General features: G+C 43.5%; 2 protein-coding genes across 2 annotated transcripts; one reads left to right on the forward strand and one right to left on the reverse strand.

The window, feature by feature from the left end:
- Positions 1–252: 252 nt before the first annotated feature.
- LOC132259223 (peritrophin-44-like) lies at positions 253–5,961 on the reverse strand. Its single transcript, XM_059756779.1, has 3 exons — positions 5,949–5,961; positions 3,731–3,946; positions 253–2,213 (listed from the first exon to the last, which is right to left on the reverse strand). Exons 1-3 carry the CDS (start codon positions 5,959–5,961, stop codon positions 694–696), a joined length of 1,749 nt encoding a protein of 582 aa, XP_059612762.1. The 3' UTR covers positions 253–693.
- Positions 5,962–7,465: 1,504 nt separating this feature from the next.
- On the forward strand, positions 7,466–18,951 carry LOC132260744 (myosin-VIIa). Its single transcript, XM_059759061.1, has 9 exons — positions 7,466–7,622; positions 10,541–10,663; positions 11,880–12,140; positions 12,346–16,478; positions 16,535–16,798; positions 16,857–18,209; positions 18,273–18,419; positions 18,484–18,604; positions 18,666–18,951. The coding sequence occupies exons 2-9, from the start codon at positions 10,646–10,648 to the stop codon at positions 18,870–18,872; spliced, it is 6,504 nt and encodes a 2,167-aa protein (XP_059615044.1). The 5' UTR covers positions 7,466–7,622; positions 10,541–10,645; the 3' UTR covers positions 18,873–18,951.
- The last annotated feature ends 241 nt before the right edge of the window (positions 18,952–19,192 follow it).

Consider the following 19,192-nt stretch of genomic DNA (forward strand, 5'->3'; position numbering starts at 1 on the left):
CTCATCGACGATGTGGCCATATATTTCTTCAATATATCTTATGAGATTTTCAGTGCAGCTCTGGGTGAACCAGTTCGTTTGCTAAAGATATATTTTTTGAATGGGAACAGAAAATTCATCGAATATGGTTTGTATCTTCGGTTGTGCAAATCTATGAACTACACTGAGAAAAAATTCATTCGATTTCTGCTCTACCTTTAGAGTAAAAGAACAATATATTGAAATTATTTGCACATTTTAAAGTTTGCATGATAATTTTATTATTATCCAGGAATAATGATTACAAAAATGGCTTTTAAATAAAAAGAAACTTATCTTAGGAAAATGCTGGAATTTCAGGAATGTCTTCATAATATACATTCACTATTAGCATTCCTTAAATTGATAATGAGGTAATTAATGAGGGATTTAAGACAAATCGTACTGAAAATCACCTTAAAACTAAAGGTACTGGCCTTCAATTCCACTGTTTGGAATTCTCTATAGAATACACACAAATCTTATGTTCTAGAAATGGACAAGTTACTCTAAACTCTAAATATATTGTCAAAAACATCATTGCATTCGCATTAAAAAGGGGCGAGGATTCAGGGGATAGGGAGGAGTGAATGAGATCGGTTTTGATTTAAGCCTTACGGATAAATTACGCGTGATCTTTTGACAAATACAGCAAAATATAGTGGAAAATATTAACTAAGAGCATTGCTTTTGTGGTTGACAAAAGCTCGGGCAGTGGAAGGTTTTCTGGGGCACACAAAGTTCGCCATTGAAGAGATGTCCATCTGAACAGGACTGGACGTTCTTTTTCCCACCAATGCAGAAGAAGTAGTTGCGGCATCCCGACGAAATATCCATGAAAAAGCCATCCTTGTGGCACTTTTCCACTTCACAGGATTTCTCCATGCACTTGGGCGTGAGTGTCTGACAGGAGAACATTCCTGGCTCCACGCATCCCTGTCCATTGAAGATCTTTCCCCCGCGGCAAGTCAGAGTGGTGATTTTCTCGCCGCGGAGGCAGTAGAAATAGCGATGGCACTCACTTGTCTGGTCAGGATAGTAGCCATCAGGCTTGTCCACACATTCTTCGCGATCACAAGGTTCGCCAGGATAGCGATCTGTGCACCGAGAGCCATTGAAGAATTGCCCTTCGGCACAGAGATAGGTGAATTTTCTACCGTGAACACAGCTGAAGTAGGAACGACATCCTCCAGACGGATCCTTGTAGTATCCATCTGATTTCCCTCCGCAGAAATTACCATCAGTCATGGGACACTGATAGACAGACTTCGGAACGCAATCCTCACCGTCGAACACTTTCCCTGCAGGACACTTGAGTCGTGTCTTCAGACCATTGTAGCAATAGTAGTAGCGAGTGCAGTCAGTGTTATCCTCCTTGTCCTTGAAGGATCCTATGGAGAACTCACAGTCCCGAGAGGGTGCAGGATTCTCGCATTGCTGATTATTGTCCGGAACGCAGCTTCGCAATTCGCTATCGAAGAAGCTTCCCGAAGGACATTCATACGTGCTGATAACTCTACCCGAGGTACACTTAACGTAAAAGCTACATCCTCTTCGCAGATCCAAGTGGAATCCGTTGGACTTTGTGCGACAGATGTTGTAAGCTTCTTGCTGATTCTGGGGACGTTGTTGTGGACACTCGTACAAACCCACTGGAACGCATTGTTTCCCATTGAAAATGCCCTGATTTCCACAATTAAGTCGCGCCATGACTGCATTCTCGCTACACTTTACATACTCCCGGCAATTTGAGGATGATGCATCTGGGTAAAGTCCTGTAGGCTTCCCGTGACACGGATTGTACACTAAGCAGGGCACCTGATCGGCCGACGCGCAGTTCTTCGCTGTGGCATCGAATCTCTGGCCATTAGGGCATATCTTCTCCTCAGTCACCTCTCCATTGGTGCACAGCAGGAAGCGACAGCAGTCCGTGAGAACGGGATTGAAGCCATCTGGAAGGTCTCTGCATCTCTGGTCACCAGCGTAGGGATAAGCAATAGACGTGGACTCAGGAGACTCGCACGTGACTGAGGCTTCATTGGCGCAGGACGAGACGCCGAAAAGATGTCCGCTGGGGCAGTTGAAGAGGCCAACAAGTGATCCTCCGCGACAAATAAAAGCCCGACGACAAGCGTGAGTGGTGTCCGGATAGTGTCCATCCTTGCGTCCTCTGCAAACAGCCTCATAGCAGACTCCTGGAAGACACGAATGAATCGATTAACTCTGAGAATTTTTCTCACAGTCTCAGAATAAGTCTGACATAATCCAATGATTCTCAATTCTAATCTATATTCGTCACCTAGTAAAACCCTAATGATATCTTCTGGAACAAAAAAAAGGCCAGAACATCTTTGTGGTCAATTTTGGGAGTTATTCAGCACAAAATGAAATGACGACACTTAAAATTTTGCTAGTAAAAATTTATAATTGGAAATTCCACTTCTCAAATTAGACTTTTCGAAATCTAGTATGATTGAAAGCAATAACCAGAGGAATAAGTCTACTATAAGAAGACGGTTTTTGACTTAATGAATCGAATCCGAAGCACACAAAAGTGTGAAGAAAATACGTATAATTTTGCATCCACGTCAGTGACCGCGTGAACTTGAAACATAAAAGTGTTGTTAATAATGACGACATTTCTCAAACAGGTCCACAAAAACATTAAAATTGACGTTCAAATACTGCAAAAATAGCCGCGGGGTTCAATTGTCCCAAGAGTTTCCATTTCATTTGCGACAAAACATGAATTTCGGATATAAAACTTGCACATAATATGAATACATCTATAAAAAGAGGATTTTAAATTGATTGCAAAATGCTAACAAAGGTCATCAGTCTGCAGATGTTCAAAATGACAAATGAAAGTTAAGGAGAAAACCCAGACAAAGATCGAGACAAATTGTCTGTTGGAGACGCCAAAAATTGCCTTATGGAAAATTTTTAGTTTGGAATAAGTTTTGCGCACTTTTTGCTTCTAAAGACGCTATCCTATATCATTTTTATGGTGATTTCTTGAATATTGAGTGACCTCATTCCACATTTTATGGTCTGAATGGCTGTAATAGAGATCTCAGTGGTGTGAACGATATCCGATTGATTCTGATTGATGAAATTGAACCGTCAATAAATTTCCGAGCATCTGCTGAAAGTGAAAATTAGCATATTTTCACAGATGGTTCACTTTATGTCCAAAATGCTAATAGTCAGCATTATGAGCCACCCACTCGAAATGACTAAGGGGCTATATAGTGTTGAGTTAAGTGGAATTTTGTGATTCTTCACTCCCAATAAATGGCAAGTTGCCGGATTGTCTAGATGGAAACCCATAATTCAAAGCGATGACTTTTCTGGTCAAAAGAATCATTCACAAAATCAGGTTTATCACCAGAAATTTTTTATTTATGGAATCTCTTTTATGGGTTGAATAAAAGCAAAGAAGTAATGCTTCATCTCTTTTTTTCCCCTAACTTATTGCAAACTTAAGGCGGTCATTCCTTTGGGCGGAAAAATTGGGAATTGAAGTAGTGATCTTAATATAGAAGATCCGTGTGGTATTTTGTCGAAAAGTCGCCCAAGGGATGGAAAATTTCCGCATGGCGGTAAAAACAACGGAAAAAAGTTGTCCGAAAATAGCCAAAAAAAAAATTCTTTGTGTAAATCAAACATCTCTTATCTCCCGTATCGATCATCTGCGGAATGCCAAACTCACCTGATGAGCTCGAACAAGTTTGCTTGAAGAAATTGAATACCGTGGAATTGGGACAGTGATACTGCGTCCCGTGGCCACCTTGGCACTTGTAGTAGGAGCGACACAGAGTTCCGGGAACGGCGTACAGATAGTCATCCGGAAAGGCGCACTTGAACTCGATGATCTCTGACGGAGGTGCGACTGCACTAGACGAACTGGCGCTCCCAATCCAACACACTGAAAAGAGCAATTAATATTGCAGTATCATCCGAATGAAGTGGCCAGAAAAATTTCGTGTATTTTTTGTATCTTCAGCACACCGCCTGCGTCTATCAATATGTCAATCTCCCATTGAATAGATACATAATTCACATAAAATATGTAGCTAAATTTCTAAATTAATTACAAATAATAATCACAAGAGGTCGACGATGTAATAAAAATCCTCCAAGTCATCGGTGAATTTAATATGCGCGAAATGTTCATCCTCACTGTTGTGGGAATTTTTCACAATTTATCTTATTAATTTCTCAGTCAGGGTGAAGTGCAATATTTGCCATTCTCCGGTTATACGACAAATTGATTGGAGAAATATTGATTTGCGACATGAAATTTTGCCCTCCTCGCAAACCCAGGGCGAATCCTTGAAAACGTACATCTTTTATTCTGACCCTCTCTCACAAGGAAGATTTTTCTTTATATAACATTCACCGACACATCCGGGACGGTTCATATTTCACCTGACTTGATATGTTGGAAGAAAAAACCTGTTTGTATATATGTATATTGCCGAACTCCTAACAATTTCCACAAGATAAAATTTATTATTAATTGCTAAATATGCATCCGTCACCAGCAAACACTCGCCATTATTGGTATTTTTACCACAAATTATTGATAAACAGCTGTAATAACTTTTTTTTCCCCCGAGAAGCGCATCCTCGCATTTTGGTATCTTCTGCGACTTTATTCATTTTCTCTTGCGTCCCGTCTTTATGAAGCAAACATTAGAGAATAAAATATGATCAATGAATGAGCGAGCGAATGAATGAATGAGTTGCCAAAATGAGGCTTCACCATATAATATGCATGTATATGTAATCAAGCGCGCATTTTCGATGCCAACAGAGTTCAAGTCGCTATCAATGGTCTACGTGACATAAACAATTTGTCAGGAAAATGTTGTTTTTCTACCCATTATAATAAAGACGTAAAGTCTCGAAATCCCCTGCGATCACATTTCTCGCTAGAATCTGTACAAATGCTGAAAATATCAACATGAGCGTAGGCTTTACTACCAATTTCCGCTCATTGACTTTTTCATCTCCGACATGCCGCCACACAACACACAAAATCAAGATTTGATGATGCAAAAAAGTAAATTACCAGCGACAAGGACGGTTATTGATGCTTTCACCATCATAATTGCTGTGAGGCCTTGACCGTTTGCTTCACTTTGAGCAACTTTTTGAGTGTATTGTGTGTAGGAAAGGTAAGTTTTATTGCAATCTCACTGCACAGCGTCTCACGTTTTCCGAGGTATAATTGAGACTTCGCCTAATCAAATACCATACAGTTATTTATTTATTTTTTTTTCAAATTCACATCCGGAAAAGCTCCTCTATGCCACGAGACACTTGATCGAGAAGTGCATTTTTCACATTTCACTGTCAGAAATCCCTCTTCACACACTTTTTGGTGATATTTTATGAAAAATGAATGATATTTGCATAATTCAAATTAAAATAAGCAAACGCTCACAAATTCAAGGATTTAGTAAATCCGGTTAAAGAAGGTTATTCTCATTTTCGATAGATCAATTAACATCTTTAGTTTGTGGCAGTTGATCTGCATACACTTTCAGCACAATTTGACTTCTCTTTTAGCTGTTTAGACAACACTTCCTCCTGCCAAAAGTACTTATTTTAGCCAAACAGAGCCTGGTTGCACAGTTTCCTCAGACCATTGAGGAAGAAATGCGCCGAAACATTTCAAGTAATCCTCGGAAACTTCCACTTATCGACTCCCACGCGCACTATCACTGATAAGTTCCAAATGGTATTTCCCCGTGAGGGTAGAATTCCGTGTCGTTACACAGCGCCTTGGCTTGAAAAAAAAAACAAACAGGAAGATCAGCTTTTCACAAACACTTCTGAGCTTTTGCGGTACTGCGTCCGGCCAGACGAGCGAGTAACACACGATTGAAAGCGCTACGCGAAATCACAATGAATTTATTCACCTCGGCTGTTCATAGTTGGTCCGTTGGTGGGGGAAATGTTGACCAACTAAAGAAATGCAAACCGACAAAACACATTTGAGACGAATTATATAACTTCTGGGTGCATTTTATCTATACATTCGGAAACTATGCAAAAATATCTGGGAGATAAATTGACAGGAAATGCCCTTCATAGCTCCAGATGAGTCAGACTCGCATTTTGCACCACACAGGATTGTAATGATACTCTCTTTCCCAACAATCCACCTGTTTAATGTCTTTGGACAAGAGAAGCAATCAGGAATTTTTTGCCAAGTAACAAAATTTTTTAGTGCGCGCGAAAAACTTTTCCAGTGCATTCCTCAACAATGACGATGAAAAAACCCGAAAATTGAGACGTATAGCAACTTTGGTGAAGATTTTGATTGAATAATTTTTCTTTACTCCAAATCACACAACATTATTTGTTAATTTTGCATATCCCAAAAAATACTTATTTCGCATATTGTTCAGAAACACTATTTATTCAAGAGGGGATTAACATTATGAATAAATATTCCCGAAAATTTTTGCACAGTCACTATTAAAGAACACTAAAGAAATGTCGCGCGAGCATGGAATTTCCCTTTGGAAATTCCCGCGACCGCAGATGAAGAAATTCAACTTCATAGTATTTCTTGATATGGAAATTACACTCAGTCAAAACTTTCAGAACGCTCAGCGTAAAGATCAACAGTTGAGAATTGCAATTCGCCGTCAGATCGACATATGCTTTGCCACGAGATTGAGCATCGTAGAGTGCGAACTGAAGCGATAATTTCATAAATTAGATAAATACAAATCCATGGAACACGTTTTCAGAAATTCTATACATATCTCGCAACACGTTTAAACAGATAATCGTGATGTGGAGTTGAGAAGAGTTGAGAAACTTAGGTTTCGCGTGATACACTTTAAAAAAAATTCTCATAGGCCATCGAAGGGTTAAAAGTAATCTGCCTTTATCAGAATCTTTCACTCAATAAAAGTACACAGTTAAAAAGCAGTTACATTTTGCAAGCTGTTGAGCGCCAGATGACTCAGAGCGCGCGCTTCAAATCCAGTGGATTAATCGATAAAACAGTTTCTCGCTGGGAATCCCCTTATGTTTCATGTTCTCAACATTTCTCGCCTAGAAAAACATTTGAAATTATTGTAATTGGTATAAAGGGATTAGGGCCACAGAGAAGAACTTTTGACCCGGCCTATTCGTGAAAATGGAGGGAATACATGAGGAAAATGTGGAAATTTCACTAGAAACTCATACACTTTCACCCTTTCTATCGCCTCTCCGGAAAGCCGCTACGTGAGCCTGTGTTTGTACACATCTACAGAGCATAGACAGTGAATGGCGGTGTGTTGAGCAGTGTTTTCACCTGGGGCTCGAAACACAGGTACACAGCCACTGGAGTCGTTTCACTGTATTTAGTGACACGCAGGCTATTTACAATTACGGATTATATCTGAAAGAGTGTTCAACTTGCGCCAGAGTCCAGTTTAATTTCTGGTTTCTCGGACGAATGAACTATCTTCGAGGTTGTGCCTGGTGAAGTTCATAAAAATTCCTCTCTACACCTCCAAAGCTTCTACCCGCCTTCCCTTCTGCACTCAGTGAAACACACACTTTATTGAGGAAAATCTATCGGGAGAAAAGAGGTGATGAAAATTGTGAAGTTTCAGAAGGAATTACATGTACCGTAGAGTTTTTTTTTCTGTTCCGAGTGTCTGATGGACTTTTTTCTCGGCTCTTCTTCTACATCTCCAACCACCTGAGTGTATTGTGCAATTCACTAAACGGCATTTCTGTTCGGATAGTGATGGAGAAAAAAAAGCCAGGGTGTGGATTAGAAAATTACAAAAATCCGCACTGGTGAAAATTTACGCATCATAGTGAGCTCTTAGGGGGTGAAATTTCATTGAGTCTGCAAACGAATTTCAGCGTACGCCACATCACTGACTTTTGTAGCAGGTGCAATGTTAATTGAACACGGGAGATAGACACAGTGCTCTTCACCTTTTTTCCTCTTTCTGCAAAATCCACGAGTCTTCCCCAGTGAAAATGGCGTCAAAAGTGAGACTCCGCAGTGTGAGATCCGATGTCACAATGTGAATTTGCAATTGAGGGACTTTCTCGTGAAAATCCGTCTGTGCATATTTAAATTTTTCGGAAACTCATCGTCATCGCGTACAGTTTCCATTTCCATTTTTCAATGGAATATTCATGTACTCTCTGCGGTGTGGCTACATAGTGAGGCTATGGCAGTGTGCGTTATGTAGAATTCGTATGTATGTAGGCACTATCTGAAGTAATCTCATAATGGTTCTCCAGGTAGTACCCCAACTAATACCACCTTGTGTGGATTCTATAGTACCTTCCACTGTGGATTCCTCATCTCTCCAGTTGGGACAGTGTCTCCCGATCGCCCATTAAGTGATTTTCTGGAGGCACAGTGGAGAGGCTCGTGTGCATATTTCACAACGTCTCAGATTTCACGATTTAACAATGATTCCGAACATATCTGACACCCGTCACGAGTCACGAAATTCCGATAATTGAACTCTCATGACGCGCTCGATTAATCTACTTTTGTCGCAACTCTTCGCGATCCACCATGTATGAGATAAAAGCAATGGACTATTTTTTCCCCCACAAGTACACCACCCGACCTTGTTCAATCTGATAGCATGTCTCAAATATTTTATCAGTGTCCCGGCAATATTATTTATTCTCCTCTTATCGCACATTCATTGCCTCAGATTTTGATCATATCGCAATCTTCTGCCTGATAAACACACAGCTTAGAATACCTTTTGTCAACAGTTATCCCCGCTAGTCAATTAACCGAATTCTCCGCTTTCCCAATACGCAGTCTCTCTCCGCGAAAAATCACAGTGTCATCGAGCAGGGAATGAACATCGCGAATGGTGAGCATCTGCCTATCGCGTGGGTTATTGAACTTGTCCTTGCATTGACACTCTTGACTTGATTGACACACTAAGTGCGATATGTCCACTTCTTCGCTACTATTACAGCGCAAATGTGTATTGCTGCCGAGCAATTCCATCAAATTTCCCCGCCCAATAATTGCATTTGAAGACAATTTTGAGGCCTTATCACGGCGCCCATATTCGAAGATCGCACATTAAACACAGATGAGAGCCACACAACACACTCAACACCTTTTCACACCTACGGCAAATTTATGTGAAATTCTTTCTAGCGTAACAGTAATTTCGTCTATGTGTTCAGACATATTGTGGTATAATGGAAAAATATACATCGCTTTGTATATACATATTTATTCATAGTTTTTCCAAAGCTACAAAAAAAAAACTCGCAGAGAAGACACAATAATAGCCGTTTGATTTATCACTCGGTTGAACAAATTTGGTTTTAGTTAATGTAAAGAAGCAACACGCCCAAATAATACTTTTGAATCTTCAACGTTTTGGTGGAAAATTCAGCATATACAGTGAGAAATATAATGAAATTATTTTAGAACCTCCGTGTTAAGAGGTGTTAACTTTGCCAAATAGAATGTGTAGTGAAATTAAATCATCACCTGACGAATAGATACTCGAGAGACGCTAGAAACGCCCAAGACTTCGTGCTATCGACTAGTGAAATAAGATGCTATTTAAAATTCTGGGTTCTCCGTTGTTTTCCTTTGAGAACCGTCGAAAAAATGCAGTTTCTCATCAATTTATTTACATTTTTATGGAGAATTCCGATGAATTCTCACATAGCGCAGTATTTCTTATTGGAATTCAATAGGAAACTTCACATTTAATTGATCCCCTCATAGTAATCACGTGACGTGGAAAATTCAAATGCAACACTCTGTAATTTTCCTGATTGTGTGGAAAATTGTTGAAAAAATCAACTTTTTGCTTGCCCTCGTGTCTGATCCAAAAGCACACATTTTAAAATTCAGACTGAAAGTAAAATAAACGTGGTCTGAAATCAGCTCAAACACGGTGTATCAATTTTACCATCGAAAATCCAGCGTCTGGTAGAATGCATCAATTCACGTATAATTTGGCATTTTTGAATGCTAAGAGAAACAGCAATTCACTTTTGGGCATAAGATTCCAGCAACTAACGTTAATTGATGATGAAAACATGCGGTAAAAGTATCAATAAGCAAAATTGAAATGATGGGCTTAAAATGAGAGAAATCGTGCGGAATATATGAAAATTCGGCAAATATTTAGAAATCCGAAGTGGATCTCATGAAATTTCGAGCAACCAAGCGTTTTATGAATAAATAAATGGGGCTCGACTCTTAATACAAGATTAATTTTGAATTTATTGCATAAAATTCTGCTCCCCCTCGTGGACCGTCCGGTGTGGCCATCCTCGGCAAGACGGTCGCCGGCGTGAGTTCAGGAGAGGGGAAAAACTCGCAAGTAATTGACTTGACTCACTTGATTGAGAGGGAATAACAGTTAAGAATATACACATTAAAATGGATGTGGTGGAATGTAGAAGAAGAGGCGCTGAAGCCAATGGAAGGTGCTGCACTGCCAGCACACCCGATGCAGGTCTAATGGCAATTTAATTCTCCGAACAGAAATATCGCCCCTCGACGGAATCGTCAACTCTGCACAGCAATCCGAACAAATTAAGAGTCAAGTGAGTCTGTTTCTTCAACTCGGGAGGTCAATGAAGCGAAGAGATGGTGATCGTAACACGAGTGAGTATTTCCCCAAAAAATCCACCTCTTTCTCTTCCTACACACTTTAAGGCGCTTGAAATTCTGCACAAACTCTTATGTATCTCTTTGTCATGCTTAAACACAGGGTGGAGAATTCAAAAGTAGCACACGCATCGGGTTTCATTTTCAAATTGTAACACTTCACGCAAAAATTGTATTGCTCATTGTCTCCACCAACATATATGGACACCACTTCTATGCTAAATAAATTTCAATGAATAATTCATAAGAAATACAATGCAATCGAATTGAACCTTCCATCAAATTACAGGGGAAGCACGGTAATTTTGAAGAAAATGTCATCAATTATTTGTTGTGCACTCTAAGTTTGGGCATCACTTGGAGACATTGAATTAAGTTTATGGCACAGTCAAAATAAAAAAAAAGTACTGGATCTGTTAGAATGCAATTGTGTTTCCGTACAGTTCAGCAATAGCTAATGAAGGAAAGCACAAGGGAGAGAAGGACTAATTTTCAAGAGAAAATATGTGTCTCGATGGCCTTATTTGAGTAAAAACCAGGAGTGCTTCTGACTACAGTGTAATCTTCAATTTCCCAAGTTCCTGAATCTATAATTAGCGAAGAATTTCGCATTTTTCCCCCCAAAAGGGGAAACAACTGTAATTTGGAGGACGTTCTTGTTGATTTTGTGCAAGATGTTCTCGATTGATCGCATCTACCATGATTCCCGTGTGCGATCTTGGCAAGGTGCTGGCAAGAGGGATGCACAACAGGTGGGCGAGGAAAGTGAAAGTGGAATGACCAGAGAGAGGAAAATGAGTAAAAATAATTTCCCTATGTTGCGGTGGGTGTGTGTGCATAAAAACGTTGATACACCGTTGAGGAAATTAGAGCCCCACATTTTGTTGGGTGAAAGAGCCCGTCTGACGAGGATATTTCGTGGTCTCTGGCCTTCGTGACTTGACATCAAAGTGGAAGAAATTGCCAGTGGTAGCACGCCATCCGTGGGTATTTATAATTCCTCTGTCTGCTACACACTTTTTTCTTTCTCACCATTGCATTGCTCACCTTTCCATTGCACAAAATGCACCACATCGTTGGCCAAACACACTGGAAAAAAGAGAGGAAAAGGGTCTGGCACTGAAAAGAGTTTGCTCATAATGCCAGCGACACACTTCCGGAATGCCTCGTTCTCTGTTTCTGACGCCACACGCTGCTTCTCCCCTCTTTTCAGGGTGACTACATCTGGATCGAGCCCGTCTCCGGGAGGGAATTCGATGTGGCGATTGGAGCCAGGGTAGCGTCGGCGGAGGGACGCAGGATCCAAGTGAAGGACGACGACGGTCACGAGCAATGGCTGACGCCGGAGCGCCGAATAAAGGCGATGCACGCATCGTCTGTCCAGGGAGTGGAAGATATGATCTCCCTGGGAGATCTTCACGAGGCGGGGATTCTCAGAAATTTGCTCATTCGCTACAATGACAATCTTATTTATGTAAGTGAACCAGTGATGAAAACTATCACACGACCATTGAAATGCTAATATTCTTGTGTTGAAAATGAATCTCTCAGACACGAAGAGTTTCATTTATGAGAAATCTCTGCACAATGTGCTTTATGGGATTCGAAATTTCTTCTCCATCTTTGAAACCCAGAGAAATATTGAGTTGACTGAATGATAAATCACACACCTCTTGCAGACATACACCGGATCCATCCTGGTGGCAGTGAATCCATACCAGATACTTCCAATTTACACCGCGGATCAGATAAAGTTGTACAAGGAGCGGAAGATCGGCGAGCTGCCGCCTCACATCTTCGCGATAGGAGACAATGCTTACGCACACATGAGACGATATCGTCAGGATCAGTGCATTGTGATTTCCGGTGAATCGGGCGCCGGGAAGACTGAGAGCACGAAACTCATCTTGCAGTATCTGGCGGCCATCAGTGGAAAGCACTCGTGGATTGAGCAGCAGATTCTCGAGGCGAATCCCATTTTGGAAGCCTTTGGCAATGCCAAGACAATCAGGAATGACAACTCATCTCGATTCGGAAAGTACATAGACATCCACTTCAACAGCAGCGGAGTGATCGAGGGAGCGAAGATTGAGCAGTATTTGCTGGAGAAGTCACGAATTGTGTCTCAGAGTCAGGATGAGAGGAACTACCATATATTCTACTGCCTCCTGGCGGGCCTCTCATACGAGGAGAAGAGGAAATTGGAGTTGGGAGAGCCTCAGGATTACAGATACTTGACTGGTGGGAATAGCATAACGTGCGAAGGACGAGAAGATGCGGCTGAATTCGCTGATATTCGCTCAGCAATGAAGGTTCTCTTGTTCTCAGACAGTGAAATCTGGGACATCCTCAAACTCCTGGCAGCCCTGCTTCACTGCGGCAATATCAAATACAAAGCTACGGTCATAGACAATCTCGATGCCACGGAGATCACGGAGAATATCAATGTTGAGAGGGTGGCAAATCTCCTGGGAGTGCCTGTTCAACCCCTCATTGACGCCCTCACGCGAAAAACCCTCTTCGCGCACGGAGAAACTGTAGTGTCCACTCTATCACGAGATCAGTCCGTGGATGTTAGAGACGCCTTCGCCAAGGGAATCTACGGACGACTGTTCATTCTGATTGTGAAGAAGATCAATAGCGCCATTTACAGACCTCGAGCCTCGTCCAGAAACTCCATCGGAGTTCTGGATATATTTGGATTCGAAAACTTCGACCAGAATAGCTTCGAACAATTTTGCATCAATTACGCCAACGAAAACTTACAACAATTCTTCGTACAGCACATCTTCAAGCTAGAACAAGAGGAATACAATCACGAGGGAATCAATTGGCAACATATTGAATTTGTGGACAATCAAGATGCTCTGGATCTCATTGCAATTAAGCAGTTGAACATCATGGCGCTGATAGATGAGGAAGCCAAATTTCCCAAGGGAACGGATCAAACCATGCTGGCAAAGTTGCACAAAACTCATGGATCACACAAGAACTACCTTAAGCCCAAGAGTGACATCAACACGAGCTTCGGTCTCAACCACTTTGCCGGCGTGGTATTCTATGACACAAGAGGGTTCCTTGAGAAAAACAGGGACACCTTCAGTGCGGACCTCTTGCAGCTCATTAGCATATCCAAAAACAAATTCCTGCAAATGGTCTTTGCCGAGGATATCGGCATGGGCGCCGAGACAAGAAAACGCACTCCAACACTGTCTACGCAATTCAAGAAGAGTCTCGACTCGCTCATGAAAACCCTGAGCAGCTGCCAGCCATTCTTCATCCGGTGCATCAAGCCAAATGAGGCCAAGAAGCCAATGATGTTCGACAGAGGACTGTGTTGCCGACAATTGAGGTACTCCGGAATGATGGAGACCATTCGCATCAGACGCGCCGGATACCCAATCCGGCATGGATTCCGTGAGTTTGTGGAGCGCTACAGGTTCCTCATCTCTGGAGTGCCGCCGGCTCACCGGACAGACTGTCGCTTGGCCACTTCGAGAATTTGTGCAGCTGTGCTTGGGAAGTCTGACTATCAACTGGGCCACACAAAGGTGTTTCTCAAGGATGCGCACGACCTGTTCCTAGAACAGGAGCGCGATCGTGTTCTCACGCGAAAGATCCTCATTCTGCAGCGCTCCATTCGAGGTTGGGTCTACCGAAGACGCTTCCTTCGCATGAAGGCGGCCGCAATAATTATCCAAAAGTACTGGAAAGGATACTCTCAGAGGAAGAGATTCGTCAAGATGAAGGTGGGATACATGAGACTCCAGGCGCTGATTCGCTCGCGAGTCTTGAGTCATAGATTCCGACATCTAAGAGGTCACATCGTGGGCCTCCAGGCTCATGCCAGGGGATACTTGGTGCGCAGAGAATATGGTCATAAGATGTGGGCTATCGTGAAGATCCAGTCTCATGTGAGGAAAATGATCGCCATGAGGAAATTCCGTAAAATGAGAGAAGATTATCGCCGCTACAATGAGGCGCTGCGACTCAGGAAGATCGAGGAGCAGGAACTGAAGCATCAGGGCAATAAGAGAGCTAAAGAGATTGCTGAACAACACTACAGAGATCGCCTGAATGAGATGGAGAGGAAAGAGATGGAAATCGAGATGGAGGAGCGTCGGCGCGTGGAGGTGAAGAAGAATCTGATCAATGATGCTGCAAGAAAGGCAGATGAACCAGTGGATGATAGCAAGTTGGTGGAGGCGATGTTCGACTTCTTGCCGGATTCCAGCAGCGAAGCACCAACTCCTCATGGTGGACGCGAGACGTCGGTGTTTAATGATTTGCCATCCGTTCATTTGGATCACCAGGAAGAGATCATCGGTCAGGTGCATCAGATTTCTGAGGACGAGGAAGACTTGTCAGAGTTCAAGTTCCAGAAATTCGCAGCCACATACTTCCAAGGCAACGTGACTCATCAATACTCCAGGAAACCACTAAAACATCCTCTGCTACCGCTTCACACGCAGGGTGATCAATTGGCAGCACAAGCCCTCTGGATAACCATACTCAGATTTACAGGAGATCTTCCTGAACCGCGCTATCACACCATGGATCGCGACAACACATCTGTAATGTCCAAAGTCACAGCTACTCTGGGGCGAAATTTCATTCGAAGTAAGGAATTCCAGGAAGCGCAAATGATGGGCTTGGATCCAGACACTTTTCTCAAGCAGAAGCCCCGCTCGATCCGGCACAAGCTCGTGTCCCTGACACTCAAGCGTAAGAATAAGCTTGGAGAGGATGTTCGCCGACGTCTCCAGGATGAAGAATACACTGCCGATAGCTATCAGTCCTGGCTCGAATCGCGTCCCACGTCGAATCTGGAGAAACTCCACTTTATCATCGGCCATGGCATCCTGAGAGCTGAACTCAGGGATGAAATCTATTGTCAAATTTGCAAGGAACTCACCAACAATCCGTCCAAATCCTCCCACGCCCGTGGGTGGATCCTCTTGTCACTTTGCGTGGGCTGCTTCGCCCCATCTGAGAAGTTTGTCAATTACCTGAGAGCCTTCATTCGCGAAGGACCTCCCGGATATGCGCCATACTGCGAGGATCGCCTCAAGAGAACCTTCAACAATGGCACACGCAACCAGCCACCCTCGTGGCTTGAGCTGCAAGCCACCAAGTCCAAGAAGCCCATCATGCTGCCCATCACTTTCATGGATGGCAACACCAAGACCCTTCTGGCAGACTCCGCCACCACAGCGAGAGAGTTGTGCAATCAACTCTCGGACAAGATCCAGCTGAAGGATCAGTTTGGATTCTCACTCTACATTGCGTTGTTTGACAAAGTCTCGTCCCTGGGAAGTGGTGGCGATCACGTGATGGACGCGATCTCTCAGTGTGAACAGTACGCTAAAGAGCAGGGCGCACAGGAGAGGAATGCCCCATGGCGTCTCTTCTTCCGCAAGGAGATCTTCGCGCCGTGGCACAATCCAACTGAGGATCAAGTGGCGACGAATCTCATTTACCAGCAAGTGGTCAGAGGTGTGAAGTTCGGAGAGTATCGATGCGACAAGGAGGAAGACCTGGCCATGATTGCTGCCCAGCAGTACTATATTGAGTACGGCAATGACATGTCCATGGAGCGTCTCTTCACGCTCCTGCCCAATTTCATTCCTGATTACTGTCTCACTGGTGTCGAGAAGGCCATGGATCGCTGGGCAGCTCTTGTCCTGCAGGCCTACAAGCGGAGTTATTATCTCAAGGAGAAAGTCCCCACGCTCAAAGTGAAGGAGGACATTGTGAGCTACGCAAAGTACAAGTGGCCCCTTCTCTTCTCCAGGTTCTACGAGGCGTACAGGTGTGTAGGCGAATACTTCGCGCTTGATCCAGTCTAATTGGTATGTTTTCTTACAGGAACTCTGGGCCGAACCTGCCCAAGAACGATGTCATCATTGCAGTCAATTGGACAGGTGTGTACGTGGTAGACGATCAGGAGCAGGTACTGCTGGAATTGTCCTTCCCCGAGATAACATCAGTGGCTAGCCAGAAGACCAACAAGGTTTTCACCCAAACTTTCAGTTTGTCCACTGTTCGAGGAGAAGAATTCACTTTTCAAAGTCCGAATGCAGAGGATATTCGCGATCTGGTTGTCTACTTCTTAGAAGGACTTAAAAAGAGGCAAGTGTATTGAAAATTTAGTCAAGAAAACATTTAACAATTGATCCTTGAACTGCAGATCAAAGTTCGTGATTTCCCTGCAAGATTACAAAAGTCCAGGTGAGGGAACGAGTTTCCTGTCATTCTTGAAAGGCGATCTGATCATCCTCGAAGAGGACAGCACAGGCGAAACAGTGTTGAACAACGGCTGGTGCATTGGACGCTGCGAGAGGACGCAGGAGCGCGGTGACTTCCCTGCCGAGACTGTGTACGTTCTTCCGACCCTCACGAAGCCACCCAATGATATTCTGGCGCTGTTCAGTGTTGAAGACGCTCATCATGGTCGTCGTCTGAGCACAGTATCTAATGGAGGCACAGAACCCCGAGATCGTCCTCACAACTTATCCGAATACGCTCTGGATCACTTCCGACCGCCGCCGAAGAGAACCATGTCCAAGACTCTGACGCTCAGCACAAAGCGAGGCAACGACGAACTGTGGCGTTACTCCAGAGAGCCACTGAAGCAACCACTGCTGAAGAAGTTGCTGATGAAGGAGGAGCTGGCCGAAGAGGCCTGTTTCGCCTTTTCGGCTATCCTGAAGTACATGGGAGATTTGCCGTCAAAGCGCCCGAGAATCGGCAACGAGATCACAGATCACATCTTCGACGGGCCACTGAAGCATGAGATCCTGAGAGATGAGATCTTCTGCCAGTTGATGAAGCAACTCACTGACAATAGAAATAGAATCTCAGAGGAGCGCGGCTGGGAGCTTATGTGGCTGGCAAGTGGCCTGTTCGCTTGCAGCCAGGGTCTCCTGAAAGAGTTGACACTCTTCCTGCGCTCCCGACGGCATCCCATCTCTCAGGATTGCCTGCATCGCCTGCAGAAGACCATTCGCAATGGTCAGCGCAAGTATCCGCCACATCAGGTGGAAGTGGAGGCGATTCAGCACAAGACCACGCAAATATTCCACAAAGTCTACTTTCCCGACGACACAGATGAGGCATTCGAGGTGGACTCCTCAACGCGCGCCAAGGATTTCTGCCACAACATTTCACAACGTCTCAATTTGCGCTCCGCCGAGGGCTTCAGCCTGTTCGTGAAGATCGCCGATAAAGTCATTTCGGTTCCGGAGGGTGACTTCTTCTTTGACTTTGTGCGTCATCTCACAGATTGGATCAAGAAGGCGAGACCCACGCGCGACGGCACCAATCCTCAGTTCACATATCAGGTGTTCTTCATGAAGAAGCTCTGGACCAACACCGTGCCCGGCAAGGACAGGAATGCCGATCTCATCTTCCACTATCACCAGGAGTTGCCCAAGTTGCTGAGGGGATATCACAAGTGTGCCAAGGATGAAGCGGCCAAGCTGGCGGCACTCGTCTACCGCGTGCGATTTGGAGAGAGCAAGCAGGAGCTTCAAGCAATTCCGTAAGTTCAGCAGCGTGACTTACCTGGGTTGCACTCATTCAAGTGATTTCCTTTGAATTCCAGGCAAATGCTGCGGGAGTTGGTGCCTTCGGATCTCATCAAATTGCAGAGCAGTAATGACTGGAAGCGCTTAATTGTGGCCGCATACAATCAGGATGCCGGAATGAGTCCCGAAGACGCAAAGATAACATTCCTCAAAATAGTCTACAGGTACAAAAGCGCTTCTTTAATCAACAAGCGGTCAATTGACTCTAAACCTTACACACAATTTCAGATGGCCAACCTTTGGATCCGCCTTCTTCGAGGTAAAGCAGACTACTGAACCCAACTACCCCGAAATGCTCTTAATTGCCATCAACAAACACGGTGTCAGTCTCATTCATCCGCAATCGAAGGTAAGATGAGCGCTTGGTGAGCCTTTGAAACTGTTCACACACACACTTTCTTGTCTCGCAGGACATCCTGGTGACTCATCCCTTCACGCGCATCTCCAACTGGTCGTCCGGCAATACGTACTTCCACATGACGATAGGGAATCTGGTTCGCGGCTCGAAGCTCCTCTGCGAGACGTCGCTGGGCTACAAAATGGATGACCTTCTCACCTCGTACATATCACTAATGCTCACAAACATGAATAAACAGCGCACTGTCCGGATGAATTAGTGGGCAGCAAGGATTTCTCCTTCTATAGAATCTATGTAACAATATTTATAGCCAGTGCGCGATAATTAAGGCAATTATTTACAAAATACGATCGACGCATTATATTATTTATTCAATCTTGAATTTTAGTCCATGGAGACGCACAGCGAGTCTCTGATATTTTTCAAGCAATTTCACACTCCATAAAGTACATTTGGTAGTGTTTGTCTCTTTGGAGGAAATCACTTTGCGTAATTTTTGTAGCTTTTAGTCAAGTATAATTACCTTGTATCCTTTCCCTTTTACCTCCTATTTGCTATATATTTTTGATTATATTTTAG

This window comes from Phlebotomus argentipes, unplaced genomic scaffold (genome assembly GCF_947086385.1).
Source record: "Phlebotomus argentipes unplaced genomic scaffold, Phlebotomus argentipes genome assembly scaffold_18, whole genome shotgun sequence".
In the NCBI taxonomy this organism is placed as follows: Eukaryota; Metazoa; Arthropoda; class Insecta; order Diptera; family Psychodidae; genus Phlebotomus; species Phlebotomus argentipes.

What these genes read in the sequence shown, in the direction of transcription:
- LOC132259223 (XM_059756779.1), bottom strand. An exon ending in AACTTGTTCGAGCTCATCAG is followed by an intron (nt 2,214 to 3,730) that starts GTGAGTTTGGCA and finishes CGTGTCTTCCAG; the next exon opens with GAGTCTGCTATGAGGCTGTT.
- LOC132260744 (XM_059759061.1), top strand. An exon ending in ACAATGACAATCTTATTTAT is followed by an intron (nt 12,141 to 12,345) that starts GTAAGTGAACCA and finishes CACCTCTTGCAG; the next exon opens with ACATACACCGGATCCATCCT. An exon ending in CAGGAGCTTCAAGCAATTCC is followed by an intron (nt 18,210 to 18,272) that starts GTAAGTTCAGCA and finishes TTTGAATTCCAG; the next exon opens with GCAAATGCTGCGGGAGTTGG.